Raw genomic sequence first — 15,693 nt, forward strand, 5'->3', positions numbered from 1 at the left:
TTTGTGAGAAATGCTAATACAAAAATCACTAGCTCTTGTTGTATGAGATTATAGTCATTCTTTTCTTGGTGTAGTTGAACAACAGATTATTTATAAATAGGTCCAAATATTTATTTATTTTCTAAATAATCAAGATTCATTCCTTTTCTGAGTTTAAGTCTTGAGACATTTGTACAGATTCCTTTTTTTTTTTTTAGATTTCTTTAGAATATTAATATAATGAATTTGGTAAATTGAGAACTTTCAATTTATGAAGGTTAAAAGCCCATTTAAAAGTGCTAGTAAGATTTGGTAATGGAATAAACACAATATAAGATAGGTCGAGAACACTTAAAGTATGTCAAAATATCCAAAAAGTGGTGTAATATTAGATCGTTTAACATTTTTTCACAGAGAGGGAGTTTCTCATGCTGATCTCTTCGAGGGAGACGTGATGAGCACGAAAAACTCTTGTCTGTTAAAAAAATATTAAATAATCTGTTTATCGCTGTTTTGCTGAAGTATAACGTATTAGTTTTCTTTTATCTTCAGTTTTCTTAACCTAAATATGTAAGTTTTATAAGCACATCAAAGTTTCCTTTGGGACTATTTTTCGGCAGAGTGGTATGTGACATCACATATGTTGTGCAGCTATACAATAATTTTCATTCTCACTCGACTGGTGTGAGATCGAAAATTATCATATAGCAAGATCAAAGGGATTTTAAACAAAATAGTGATAACTTAAAATAGTCCTAAAAATGAATGTCTATCAAAACTATTGTATTGCAAATCCTTTATTTTCGGTTTTTGAACTATGTCAAAACATCAATGAAGTCTTATAACATATAACAGTCTTTAAAATAAAAGAACTGTACGCTAGTTGATAATGGAAAGCGTTTAGACCAAAATCATTTGTTTTTAGCAGAAAATGGGAGAGGGGGTATAGAGATGATCAATGATCAAATTTTTTTCTTGACTTAAAGATTAATTTGAATATAAACCCTGAAACACTATTATGGTTGTTGAATACTATAAAGGTATTAGTTTTCCACAGTTACTAATTTTGGTGGATTATGTCAAGGGAACATATTCATTGGTACTAATTTTCATGGTTTCCATAATTGTTAGCACTAAATAGTGTTAAAAAATCAATTTCGCAGGCACTACATGTATTTTTTTTGGCTTTTTTGTCCACCATGAAAAAAGTGAAAATCATTGTCTGCTGTACTGATATGTGATTACCGAGACGAGTTCTTTTTCCCATATGCTTAAACAACTTAAATGCTTTTAGTGTAACCATGTGTCAAACAACAATGTTTTTATTAATAATTTTTTTTTAATTTTCAGATCAGTCCCTGTTTGAAGATGTATTAGATGACTGCGCCTTTTTCGTTACATATCCCGAGGTTTGTAGTATAAGATATATACAAATAATTTGCCCAAAAGAAAAAATTGTTGCCTACTTTCTTGACAATCTAAGATATACAAGGGCCAATTCAATATAGGGTTAAATTTGCATGTTTGATTAGGGATACAAGACTACATAGTACCATAACAGTCAATTGTTAATCAATTTTTACTCACTACAGGACATTATTGCTTAAAGATGAACATAATGATCTGATCCAATGAAAATAGAATTAAAACAGTGTAATTGTGCTTGAAGAAATACGCTTTACTGGTAAAAACTGATTTAGGCCAGTTCAATGCTTTAGACTAGTAAGAACTGTTTCAGGCTAGTACTATGCTTGAGACTGGTAAAATTGTTTCAGGCTAGTACTATGCTTGAGACTTGTAAAAATTGTTTCAGTCTGGTACTAGGCTATTTCCTAGTGAAAATGAATCCAGTCTACCAAAATTTAGTGAAATTTGCTTAGGCACAAGCTTTTGTAAAGTAAATTTTCATAATCCAGCCACAGTTTAACTAAATGCATTTATTTATGTTTTGTATAACTAAAACACTTTACACAAGCAAGTATTGTTTACATTAAATTGAGCTTCTCATGAAATGCATTTAAACTCTACACGAAATGAAATTAACATAGACTTCATGAAAAAAAAATACACATAATTCAGTTAACTTAAAGTGAGTGTTAAAAATTTTACGTAAGTCGTTATTAACTTGATTTTTAGGTGAACCCAGTCACGAAATTTATTTCCTCAATGTAGGTGAAATTAACTGACATTTGTATGAAAATCATGTGTCAGGTAATTTTGCTTGTGTTATTTTAATAATTTAGTAATTAAGGCACATCATATATTCTTTCAGAATGTTCGCTGGTCATGTTCAGCCATTTTTGTCAGATTTTCGGACTCCTCTGGTTTTATCTATTTTATAGCATTCGAATAGTTTTTGCCCAGTGACCCCCATTTTTTCTTTAAGCACACCTTAAATTGTTATTTTGGAAGTTTTTATGATATCCTTGTTATTTCTTCAGTGTTTTTAATAGATGAAACCTTTGAAGACAAAACCTATGAAAAATCAAGTGAAATCCCTTTGCAGCCATATTTCAATTGCTTATATCTCAAGAACAAGTTCACTGATCCATATATTTTCTCTTCTTTTATTGTTCTAGCATGAAACATCTTAAAAGATTTCACACACCTTTTGAATCCATGTTATTCTTAAGCAGAGCAGAGGGAACATGCTTTAGTGGGTTCAGGGTGATATTATACCATAACAATTCAATTAAGGAAAAAGATTTACTGCTTCTAAATGTTTTTACACTGTTAGTTTATCAAATTCCAGAACGGATAAAATATATCAATTCAATTTAATCCAGTAAGCGCTGTATCAATATGGGAATTTCACACCGTGGTGCAAAGTTTACTTATGTCTTAAGCAAGGTAGCAACGTGTGAACCACAAAATTTGTCGGTCAAAAGTCATGTCTACATTTCAATATACTTGTTACTATAATGAAACCTTGAGTCAATATAAGCCAAAGTTTATCAATTATTTTTACATTACTTGCACGATTCATGATGGTTTTTTGTTTAAAAAGGTGAATAAATTTGTGATTATTGACTTTTTCTTAAGTGTTTAAATTCGACTTTTTCACTTGAATATCTCTACCCGGACAACGTCAGATTTTAGAGGTGAAAGTTTGACTGTATAATTTTCATTTCTATTGTGACGCTGAGTTTAGAAATTTAATTATGTCTGTGTTATTAAAGATAGATAGGACTTAAGTGTAAGGTTTTGTATGAATCAGGCAAAATGGGAAAAAAATAGAAACATGTATGTCAAAACCCTATTGGTATGACTATATATAATTTCACTCAAGGATGCTTTCTCTATTTGAAAAGTCACCATTATTTAAATTTTGGTCAGAAATTTTTCAACAGAATGTTAGAAAAATGAGTTATCTGCCCTTGAATTGTTCGTTTCAGTGCATTTTAAGGACATTATAACCTACCAAAATGATATGGAAAATCTGGTCTTTTTTCCTTGATTCTGATGGTGTAAATAAGTTAAACTTTCAGAATGGTGAATACCATGTTTCACCCACTGCCTGTTTCTTACAAAGACTGAGACTTAATTCACAGATGTTCTGTAATGAAATGCTGTCCTGAGCTTGCTCTTAATTCTTGTCCAAACAACAAATTTTTCAGAAGAATAAAGAAAAGTTATAAGAAGAGAAAAATATATAAGTTTCTGGCATAGGTTCAAATATAATTTTAAGGGTGAAAGGTCCTGGATTTTTTTTGGATCTTGAATGAAAGGTCCACCAGAAGAAAATGAAAGGTCCCCATAAAGAGTTAATGTTAAGTATGATAGGCCCAGGACCTAGGTATATGGAATTTCTGTGGTCTTGCATCAAAATTTAAGGACCTGGAATTAGGAATAATGCTAATTTTATCACTTATCCTATTGTCCCTGTCCCCTCTCCATTTTACACCTTACTTTTTTTTTCTAAAAGAAAAAGGAAGTAAAATTTCATATTTTCAATCATCTCTGTATTTCTCATAATCCTTCTTTCACTTTTGCAGTTAAAAAAAACATAGCATTTATTAAAAGTTAACTATCTTTGTCAATATTTCCTCTTAACTCTACATATTTTTCCTTTCCCAGAGTTACAGTTCAAACCTTGCCTTAAATTATCTTGAAATCACTTAAAGATCCGTTTTACTGACTGCTACTCTATCTTTCACTCAGAATTCCTTTTTTCTGTGCATGCTTCTACATGTATGACATATGACTCTTAAAAATAATAAATAATACACCAGTTTTGGACGTAAGCTATAATGCCAATTGCATCATTGTAAAATGAAAAATATCTCATTTTTCTCAAATCTGACATTCAGCATCTTATCAATAAGTTATGAAAACAAATGGATTTCATTGATTTGCTCTTTTAATAAAAGTATTAAACTGATTATATAACCCTAAACCGTCTCCCAGATTGCTGCTGTTGTCGTGGTATTGGCATTCAAAGATGATTTATACAGCGTCAGGGTTTCAGACATTGTTGAAATGCCGTAAATTGTTCTGATGGAATCATGTCACCTTTGATATTGGTTTTAATGTCTCATGCCATTATAGGTATTGACCGATTTATTTCTGTTTATGACATTGGCTTAAATACAATTTTTGTAGAAAGCTCTGATCTGAAGGAATTATTCAGTAGGTTTTTTTCAAATATTTCTTCTGAGATGTAATACTTATATTATTAAGCCATATACAATGAAACTTCTCTAAACCAAACCCTGAATATTCCAAATACCTTTCTTAAGTGTCAGTACCTGTTAGAATCTGGCAGTGGGTGAAACATGGTATGAAAAACCCACTATTTTGATAGTTTAATTTGACTATTTGTACCATCAGAATCAAGGAAAAAAAAGCAAGATTTTCAATATCAGTTTGGTAAATTGCGATACAATTTCATTGAAATGCACTGTAAATAAACATATCATGGGCAGAAAACTTTGTTAAAAACCTAATTTTTCAACATTCTATTGAAAAATTTCTGAGCATATCCAGTGATTCAGAGATCAAATAATTGTTGTTTCAAATACAGAGAGCATCCTTGAGTGAAATTAAATAGTCAGATCGGTCGTGTTTTTGACATGCATGTGTCTGATTTTTCCTCTTTTGCCTGATACTTACATATACTTATACTTAACTAGACAAATTTAAAGTTTCATTATTTTATACTTATTGGCTGGGTAATAAGAGGTACAACTTTATCCTGAGATGTAGCGGAGTTCAAAATTTGTAACTGAGAGGAAAATAAACTTACTATTTCCCTATTATTCAGTCAGTAATTCTGTTTTAGCATGACAAAATTGTGCAGATTTATGTTTTAAGTTTTGTTTTGTCTACTCACTCTTAGTATATTCTGTTGATTGTACCATTTTCTTCTATTCAGTCTGGGTTTTCTGTCTATCTCTTAACTCATCCTCAATCCTTCAATATTTTCTTTCACATACTGTTTCACTTACCCTGTCTGTCTCTACCTTAGCCTCTTGATCTTGTTTTTTGAGGTGTAAGGAATTGAAAATTTGGCAGGAAAGCAATATATAATGATATGTGAAAACATGGGGTGAATGAAAAAAATGCTTTAGGCATTTAACTGGGTAAACCCGACAATCCTGAAAATCTTACCAAAATTCAAAAATGAGGCCAGCGAACATCTTTTAATATCTTATCTCTTATTCTTACATCTTTTCAGTTGCCTAGGTTAAATACTTTTCTCAATTATTTCAGTTTACTCAGTGTTGACCCAAAACAAATCAGTTGACAACACATTATAAATATCACCATGATTTTGTTATGGCTGAATACATAACAATTTTCCACCACTATCTAAAAGCCCCGTAGCTATGCAATCTCACCTTTCTAGTTTAATGGCAACTATTTTGCATTGATTTTGCCATCTTTAAACCATTTATTATGATACAATAACAATTTTGATGACAATTTATGTCTATTTAATTACCACTCTGGAAATTTTCCCCTTTTTTGGATGACAATTTAATTTAGATTTTCAGCATTGTGCACACGATTTACACCAATTGGTAATTGTCCGAAAGAATATTGATTATTGAGGTAGCAATACATTGAGATGATTGAATTTCTCAAATAGTAAATTTTAAAAAATAAATTAAAAAGATCTTAATGTTACTGTTACTGTACCTACTTAATTTACATTCTGATCATACTATGGCCAATATGAAGGCCCTAGCTCAGACTTGTAATTCTTTATACCCCAATTCAACAAGTGGGTGGTATACTGGAATCACCTTGTCTGTCCCCTCTCCCCCGCTTGATTTTGTTCCAATTATCTCAGCTCCCTATGGATGGATTTATTTGAAATTTGGTGGGTGGCTTTATAGAGATAGGGCATACTTTGTAAGTAATTTTCTGTGCTGTCTGATATCGACCTATACGAGTTGGGGGGGTATTTGCATGCAACTTTATATTTAAGTCTGTTGAAAATTAATTAAATTATTGAAGTTGATTGTTCAGGTCAGCTATAGAAGTGATCATTTATACCATCATACCTTACATTTTATTGTCTGGTTAAGTGTTTGGTTAAGACAGGTTACTTTATATCAGGAATCTTAGACATTCCTTATATGTCACTTTTTTAATGTCTAAACAGGGATCTTCACAAAAAATTGAGTGTTGACTTTTTCAGGCATTTACTGTTTTAACAATGAAAAGGAATGAAAAACTCTTAAGATGAAATTAGGCCATGCCTATATGAGGGATGCAGCTGTTTGCACTGAAATAACATTTAACTTTGTTCATAATTCACTGCTAAAAATATTGTATCATTGATGTCTTAATCAAAAGGAATTTGCGAAACTCCTAGAATGCACGCTGTGCATCTGTGTTAAAAGCTCATCCTAAAAACATCACTACTGACAGAGAAATTACATAAATAGGATGTCGCTGATAGTCCATCATTATAAACAGGGATATAAATCTAAAACCTGTTGCCTCATACCAGCTTATGTGATACTTAGTACCACAGGATGACTTAGACTTTCTAAAGATTGAGTCATAAAAATCTAGGATTTTTTACACAGTGAGATACAAATAAAGGTTTATACTGTAAAAGAACTTGAGATTATAAATTGAGGACCAGTTGATGCATGAATGGGAGAGGTATAACGGTCCTTAAAAATCATCATGAAGTTGATGAATGGGGGGGGGGTATGCACAGTGGACCCTTCCCCCTTCCATTTTAATATAATGCTTCTTCTTATGCCCTGCAGTTTAGATTAATACACGTACGGTATGTGTTCAATGATAAAATATTTCTAATATTTTTTTTCCAGCATTTAGAAGACTTAGGTATGGTTATGGTCATACTTTGTGATTACCAAAGTCGAAAATTTCAAAGAAGGACTCCGTTCAAAGACGAAGTTCTTGATCAGGTGGCTTCTGATGTTGAAGATGCAATATGTGATATAAAAACAAAACTTAACGCTGCTCTGGCACGACACAGAATCAAAGCATCAGCGCCTTCTATAGAATATTTACTTCCAGATGCGGTCAGAAGCAAAGAGGCAATAGGTTCTAAAACTCCTGTTTACGCATGGATTAATCAGGTTAAAATAAGGTATGTCTTGTTAAAATGTCAACTAGTACGGGGTTACCTCCCTTAGATATTGTCTTTGGTAAACCATTTTTGCAAACAATTTATTTTTGCCAAATTTAGGAGCAAGAAAAAAAATATAAAAAATTTAATTGCCATAAATAAATCCCTTCATTATGGGATTCATGTTTAACAAAGTCTAAGTCACAAAAATTGATGATAGTGAAATTGAATATCTGCTAGAATAAGTTGGTTTTATCCAAGGTTCTGTCAGTAAACGGTTCCCGCCACAATCAGCTGAGGTTTGAACAAATTTGTTTTTTTGTATGTTATTTGTATTTCATGATGCTATTTAAAAGAGATCAAATTTAAAAATAAGTGGAGCATTTGATAAAAATTTTTAAAGAACAAGTGTATAGAGTGTTGAGGAGAACCCCTATCGTACTAACTATATTTTACTGATGTGGCAGTAGATCTATATAAAGTGATGATTGTCAGTGCTTCAGAATTTTGAAGATTTTCTATTTTCCACAGCAAATTTGGAAATGTAACTTTAACTTTGAATTCACACAATAGAAACCTGTGAGTAGTCAAAACTTTCATATTAATGTCACTTTTCAAAGGCAAATTTCACTTGTCACTTTACAGGAAATAATTTGTAATACTAGATTTTCTTTCTTCATCTTGAATGTATGCTATTTTTCTATGTAAAACTTCCAATTTTTGTGTAATGCCAACTCTATATTCAATTTCTATTTAAACACAGTAAATCTACAATCAGTTGTAGTTTTTCTGTATACTGCCAATTTCTATCACAAAATCAATCTAAAATCCAAACAAATCATTGTCGTTGATAACAGAAAATTAAACCTATTTATGTGATTTAATTACTTGGCTAATATTGTTTTTTCACTCAGTTCCCGCCAACTCGATCACTTAACTAAATTTGATGTCGAATAGCCAAACATCTCTAATTTAGACAAGGTCGTCAGTTCCAATATAACTCATCGTAATATTGATTACTATATCGCTTGTAATTCACTGGTATACTATCTCTCTTGTTTGTTTCATTAAAACATTAAAAACAGCATTTTTTTCTAAACAACATGTTGAGGAATCTGAATTTAATTGGTCACCAAAGTCTTATCAGTACAATTATTGTAATACACTGCTAAAATTTTACTGTCAATGTTTCGCTTCATTTGAAAGGTTCAAAATTGTCAATTAACGGAACTTGAGTTTAATTAGCCAATGAAGTCTTATCTTTAAAATTGAGTTCAAAATTTTTATCATTTTTATTCAAATTTGCATGAAAATGGTAATTGGATAGAGTTTTAATGTTATTGAGTTTGGGGTAATCTCCGGTGGGTTCAAAAATTTAAATCTGAAAAGTAGAACAAAATTATCATAGCAAAAATCATCAAGCAATTTATGAAAATTAAGAGATATCATGTAAATGGGTTAAGGTTGAATTGAATATGAATTTAAGTGCTAAAAATTGTGCTATGGTCAAGTATTTTATTTTCATCTATTGATTTTGGACAGAAGAATTTAAGTTTGGAGAACTTTTTATATGGTACTGGAGTGTTTAAACATTTCTAAAAAAAATGTCTTGGTAAAATTGAGATGTCTTATTTAGCTTGCAACCACGAGAAAATTGAACAAAAAGGTGTTTGGACAATTATAGCACATATATTGATAATGTTCAGTAGATAAATATAATCCCAGGTAGTTGGCTGGACAGTTGAGAAGGAGATCTTAACTATAATAAGATATTTTTATAGATATTGAATGAATAATAGTTATCACCTGAGTCCTTATTGAAGATCTAGGATTTCCTCCACGAGTACGAGAAATAGTTATCACCTGAGTCCTTATTGAAGATGTAGGATTTCCTCCACGAGAAATTCATCCTATTCACTTGTACTGCTGCGCTCCACTCGTCAAAAGACCAAACTTCTCACACTTGTGGAAGATATCCCAGATATCCAATAGAGACATGTATAAGAGTTTTACTGCCAAAAGCTGTGGAATTACAATAAATGTCAATGAGTAATTTGCATAAAATATGTGTAAACCGTATTCCTGGGCCCTGATTAACCATGTGCAATTGACAGTAATCACCCAGAACATTCCATTATAAAGTAAATAATTCTTTTTGTGTAATTTGAATGAACTAATATACAAATTGTAATACAAAGATGTGGAGCTGTGTACAAAAAGATTAATTTATTCATCAACCCTCTGAACTTTCCTGGACTAATTTTACTTTACATATTGTGATTTGTGATTGTGGCCATTTTACCCATGACAGACACAGTCGTTTGCACCTACCTGTCATGGGCTGTCTGTCATAGAAAAACCTCCAAAAAAACCAGAAGTTTAAATTTCTTTCCTTATTATCCAATCAACTATCTATGGAAATTCATCAAATGATTTTTATTTAATCCATTGAATATTTTGAACTCTATCCCCTGAATATCATCTTAGCATGCCCTGTAAGTGTACGAGCACCATAAAGCTTCAATAAATTCACTACTGATAATCCTACAACTATTTTTGTATGTTTTTTTTTTATACAGCTGTTTTTTTTTTTACAAAGACAAGTTTTTCTGTGAATTGTTGTGTCATGTTTTGTTTTTTATTTGATCATCATCATCAAAGATGCCTCAATTAGATCAAATCTATTTTGAACTGAAGAATTTGTTCATTTCAAACAGGTGTTCAACTTACACTGGTTCAATGTGCATTTAAACAGATATAAACGGACTTCAGCAGGTGTCTGGTTTAGACAGGTTTATTGTTTATTCAGGGCTTGGTTTAGAAAGGTTTTATTGTATCACCTTTGACTTTTGCTCCCGCTCTTCTCTATATTGCAATCACCTTGTCTGCATGTTTGTCAGTCTGTCTGTCTGTTACAATTAAGTTCTCAGCTTCTGTTGGAGGAAATGCTTAGATATTTTGTACATTGCTTTTGCATGACAACTTATACCATATCTCCCCTTTCCAGGTTCCTCAGTTATTTACTTTCTGTTTAGCACAAGTGGTTTACTTAGGTTCTCTTATTATTTTGTTTATGTTAGTTGCAAACATGATATAAATCCATTTTTTTCTATGAATTCATTTCTACATTTCAGTATATCAGAAGCAATAGAACAGTTCAAAGATGAGGGTTTTACGGTAGTCAACAGTGACGAAAAGTTGGTAGATAAACAATTTGCTGTTGACCCTATGTGTAATGATGTTCTCATGTTCCCTGGGGAATGTCGAGAAGACTTAGTGGGTAATGATCTCTTTATTTCCGGAAGAACAGTTATACAGGTATTCTTTTGTAAAGAATATTCGTATTTGTCAATTTTTTTGACAATGGGCATACTGTAAGTGTATTAATTTTCTCCATCGCTAATTTCCGCTGATTCTGTCAAGTAAACATATTTGAGGGTATCAATTTTCGTGGTTTCAAAAAACAATGATTAGCATTATATAGTGTTAAAAATAAATTTTTGCATGTACTATTTTTTGCATATTTCTGCCCACTGCAAAAAATAGCAAAAATTTGTACACAACGAAAATTAGTACGTTTACAGTAGCTGTGTATATAGACAATAACATTGCACTGACTTAACATAAAAGTAAACTGATAAACGGATGAGGCTTGGAACAGCAAGAAAATCTGAGGCGGTGTTTAAAAATGACATTTTAATCAAGTAAAACAATGTTTTTTATTTGAAGATAAGGATTTCCTGCCAACCTCAAAACAGTGAAATGTTTGTGATGTCACAAAAGAAAGTTAGATGTAGTCAGTGACTGTATATATCACCTGTAAATATACAGTCAATATATTTTTACTTCTCATATAGAGCGGTTGCAGTATAAAATTAAAAAGAAAGTTACAGGATCACTGACCAGTGATTTGCCAAGTGGCAATAAAAAGATATTACGTCACATTGCTTCACAAAATCTATTTCTGGTTGGTGTAAAAAAAAAAAATTTGGAATGACTAGCCAGTTGGCAAAAAATAAAGTTTGTATCAAAGACCTGGATTATCTCAAATACATAATTGCCATGAAAGAATGGGAATTAATAGAAAATTCTGTGTGCACCTCACATTTCAGATTTTGATCCGAGTCAATGTGGGGGTCACAAGGTTAGTGAATTGGTGAATGGTGGGATATCAATTTATTGAACAATGCTCAGTTTTTCTAGTTAATGAATTAACCTGTCTTAACTTTCTGGTTAATGAATTAACCTGTCTTAACTTTCTGGTTATTTAATCTATGAATATTGAACATCAAATCAAATTAAAATTAGAAGCAGAAAAAGATGCTCAAATTGAGGTTTTCCTCAAATCCTTCCTCGACTCAAATTTCAACCAATCAGACGGCTTGAAATAGAAGATTTAAGAAAAATTCAAGGATTTGAGGAAAATCTCAATTTCAGAATTTTTTTTATGAAACTGGGCCCTGGTCTGTTGTCAGCTTGTAGCTACTTACATTGACTAAAGTATGTAATTTTTTTATGGTTTCAGGACAAATCAAGCTGTATAGCACCTCATTCCATTAAACATTTGTTAGGTGATGACACTGACATCATTCATGTTAACATTGGTTCAGGTCTGACAACGGCACACATTGCCAGCCTCATGCATAGTAGTAACTGCCATATATGGGCATATGGTGCAAAGTCCACACCAGAAGCCAAGAGGATACAAGGGCAGTTTGAGAAGTGTGGCATTAAAGGTATGTTGGTGGAATTTGGATAAATTAGTAGTTAGAGTAGATTTTTAACCCCTCCACCACACAAAAAGTTCGTTTGGGGAGGGAGGGTAAGCGACAGGGGTGTCAGTCCTTCCTTCCTTCTTTACCTTATTTTGTTAAGAGCGGTGCCAATCTCTTATTCATAACTCATTCTACACAATTGAATGGAGTTTAATGAAACTTTCACAGTCTTTACTACATATTACTGTTGGGCACTATTTTTTAAATTTTGACCCAAATCAATGTAGAAGCTAAAAGATATATGTTATCAAATTGGGAGTGAGGAGGTATCAATTTAGTGACCATTGCTCGTAATTTTTTCATTTTTTTGGTTTTTTTTTTGTTTTTTGGGGGATGGGTGGGGGTGTATAAAAGTTAAATGAAACAACTCCTGCCCTCATAATAAATGGCTTGCAAAAATATATAAATCATTGATTGGGATTAGAGAGGGTCATGTGCTTTTATCACATTCCTGCTGGAAATGCCCCATTGAAATCACAATTTTTTTCCAAAAAAATTTAAATAAAGGCCAATTGATATTCTGAATATCATAAAAATGGCCCATTCTCAAAATTTTAACCCCAGTCACTAAAAAAATTTAACAAATTTAACCTCATATTCATAATTAACAAACCAGGAGTATGACTTCTTGAAGCGTATTTCAAATCTTATTGACATACTTAGAGCTAGGAATTCAAGCATCTATAACTTACTTAAGTTGCTAGGATTTCATAACATTTTGGACCATAAATTTTAAACTACATGACCTTAAATGTTATAAAATCTACCAAGAATTCTATTATCTCTTTCCAAACCTGGCCTTCCTCATATGGAGTATATTGTAAAACTTTATCATAAATTATCATCAAATTCTCCTTATGTAACGTCTTAAAATTTACAGTGTTTGTGGTATGGATACTTGAATAATCTTGTCTTTCAAAATCTTGGGGTGTGAGTCTGGAAATTGAATCCTGTAAAATACCTCTTCTTGGCAGCTTACAAAATTTTTTCTTAATTTACATACAGTTTACTCCTAAGTATGAGAGTTAAGTAGGGCTATAAATATTTTATAAACTTTCCCGTATTTATACCCCCAATATTAAATGATGTTTGTAGGGTCAAGGTTCAAAGTGGCAAATACTTTTGGGATATTTAAATCTGATCTCTTTCAATTTTGCCTTGACTTTTGATCCAGGATTTTTTACTCTGTAGATTATAACAGTAATATTGAACTTGTTATTGAAATCTTGTAAATTTTAAACTCCTTTTCTTGTTTGTCTGCAAATATTGATTAAATCAAGTGTTTGATTCACAAACCATCGGCGGATCTTAAGAGAGAATTACTCTCAGTCGAAGTTTACTATTTAAGTGATGTGTATTTGTGAAGTATATAAAATTTTTATTTTTTTGGTATAGCATATTTGTTTAAAAGGATTCTTTATAAGCATTACAATAATTCATGATGACTTCTGAAAACTGATATTTTTATTTCTTTTTTGTTGTTATTTGATCCTTCTCTTTTTTCTTTGCTTCTTCTTCATCTCTTGTCCTCCGAGTTCTGAATCCTCTGTCTATTGATTCTCTTAATGGAATTTTCACAAAAACGCTTTTGCAAGGTAGTGTTAATTTTTGGTTTATCCATTCATTATCTTGACTCAGTCTTCATTAGAAAAATTTACCAAATTTGCATGGTAGATTTAAACTTTGGGTAAGTCAGCATTCTTCTTCATCACCAGTCTGCAATAAGGTCTTTACACCATGATCCAACTACTTGTTGTTTCCCTGAATGAAACCTTTGTAAAAATTAATTTTGCATGGTAGGTTAAATCTTCAGGTAAATCAGAATTCTGCTTCATCACCAGTCTGCGATAAAGTATTATACCATGATCCAGCTATCTGTTTTTTATATTAAAAGAACTTTCATCAAAAAATATTTTGCATGGTTGATTTAAACTACTGGTACATCAGAATTTGCTTCATCACTAGTCTGCAATACAGTATTTATACCATGATTTATTAATGAATTACATGATATCATGATTGTGTTATGTAACCGTTTTTTATTTCCATTTAATTAGCCATCAACTTCCTGATATTTAAATGGTGTTTTAACATGCAGTTCTACGATTTCTGAGTGTCAAAGTTGTTTCATTGCATGTTTGTTTGAACAATTATGATATTCTTTTTAATTTGCGGCTTTGTATTTGAGTTTAACCTGGTTCTTTTTCTTTCTTTTTACCTGTGTCACCAACAGGTCTGGTAGCCACTCCACTATATCTGTCCTTGTGTCCATCCATCTGTGTGTCTATCACATTATTGGGTACTCACTTTGTGTAGTCTGTAACTCAAACAGAATTTAAGCAATATTATTCAAACTTTTTACAGTGATTGTATACATGTTGAAGATGTGCACCTCATATAATGGAGAAATTCAATTATTTTTTTCATACATTTTGAGCATGTTGAACTTAGCCATTTTTGTCACTTCGTGTTGTAAATGGTACCTACTTTTCGTAAAGTGTAACTTAAAATGTGTTGAAGCAATATTATTCAAACTTTGCCCAGTGATTATTTACATATTCAAGATATGCACTCTTCTTATGGAAAAAATTAAATTAATTTTTTCATACTATTTGAGCATCTTGAACTACCCATTTTTCCAGCAGTATATGCTGTCATTAGGAAATTAAACATGGAAATTTGTAACCCATGATATAGTTTTTTAACTTAATTTGTGTTTAGATACATATTGAAGACCCTAAATTATATGCTGACAAATATAAGGCGCTGATGCAGGTCCAGACATGTATTGGTCTCGTTTTTCTTTTTACTGAATTAGTATTTATTTAGAGCATGTTTTAGTTTGAATTGGGATGTCAATGAAAAAGTCTCTTTGTTTTGCTTGAAAATCCTTAATTTTGATTGAAGTTAGTTGGATGTTGGTAAAACTTGGAAGGTTGGATGATATCACATTTTTTCCAAAAATTTCTTTGAGTTTTGTGGACTCTTGGCAAACGGCTCCATGTTATATTCTTGCAATTTTATTTTCCAGGAATCAAAGTTCCAACTGAATCCTTCCTTGAGGTTGATACAGATGATAGTAAATTCAAAAATGTCAGAGTAATCCTAATAACAGCAGACTGTAGTCGATCAGGTGTGACCAATCCAGTGGATTTTATTGTCAATGAAGGGGAAGGTATGTTTAGAGTCTTTTTTTGCCCTTCTTTGAATTTTGGTTTTGATGGCCTAAACATTGATTAATGTATTTCCTGATTACATCATTGGAGGTTAAAATTTGTTTCTGAACTTGTTGAAAAGCCTAAGTAAACTGTAGGGTAAAAGAACCCACTTCTATCATGCAGTATATGAATGTTATATCAATTTCTTTTAAAACATAATTTTTTC

At 31.6% G+C, this 15,693-nt stretch overlaps 1 protein-coding gene across 3 annotated transcripts in view; it reads left to right on the plus strand.

The window, feature by feature from the left end:
• The window catches only part of LOC148605418 (protein NSUN7-like), a 64,469-nt gene that overhangs the window by 34,543 nt on the left and 14,233 nt on the right, over positions 1-15,693 (plus strand). For all 3 annotated transcript variants that reach the window (XM_088548071.1, XM_088548073.1, XM_088548072.1), the window contains 5 exons: positions 1,330-1,388; positions 7,272-7,555; positions 10,669-10,852; positions 12,060-12,270; positions 15,341-15,484. In XM_088548071.1, coding sequence (XP_088404197.1) covers positions 1,330-1,388; positions 7,272-7,555; positions 10,669-10,852; positions 12,060-12,270; positions 15,341-15,484 — 882 coding nt within the window. The remainder of the gene's footprint in view (positions 1-1,329; positions 1,389-7,271; positions 7,556-10,668; positions 10,853-12,059; positions 12,271-15,340; positions 15,485-15,693) is intronic.

This window comes from Perna viridis, chromosome 10 (assembly GCF_037379345.1).
Source record: "Perna viridis isolate PV_CMFRI_1.1 ecotype Kerala chromosome 10, ASM3737934v1, whole genome shotgun sequence".
Taxonomy (NCBI): domain Eukaryota; kingdom Metazoa; phylum Mollusca; class Bivalvia; order Mytilida; family Mytilidae; genus Perna; species Perna viridis.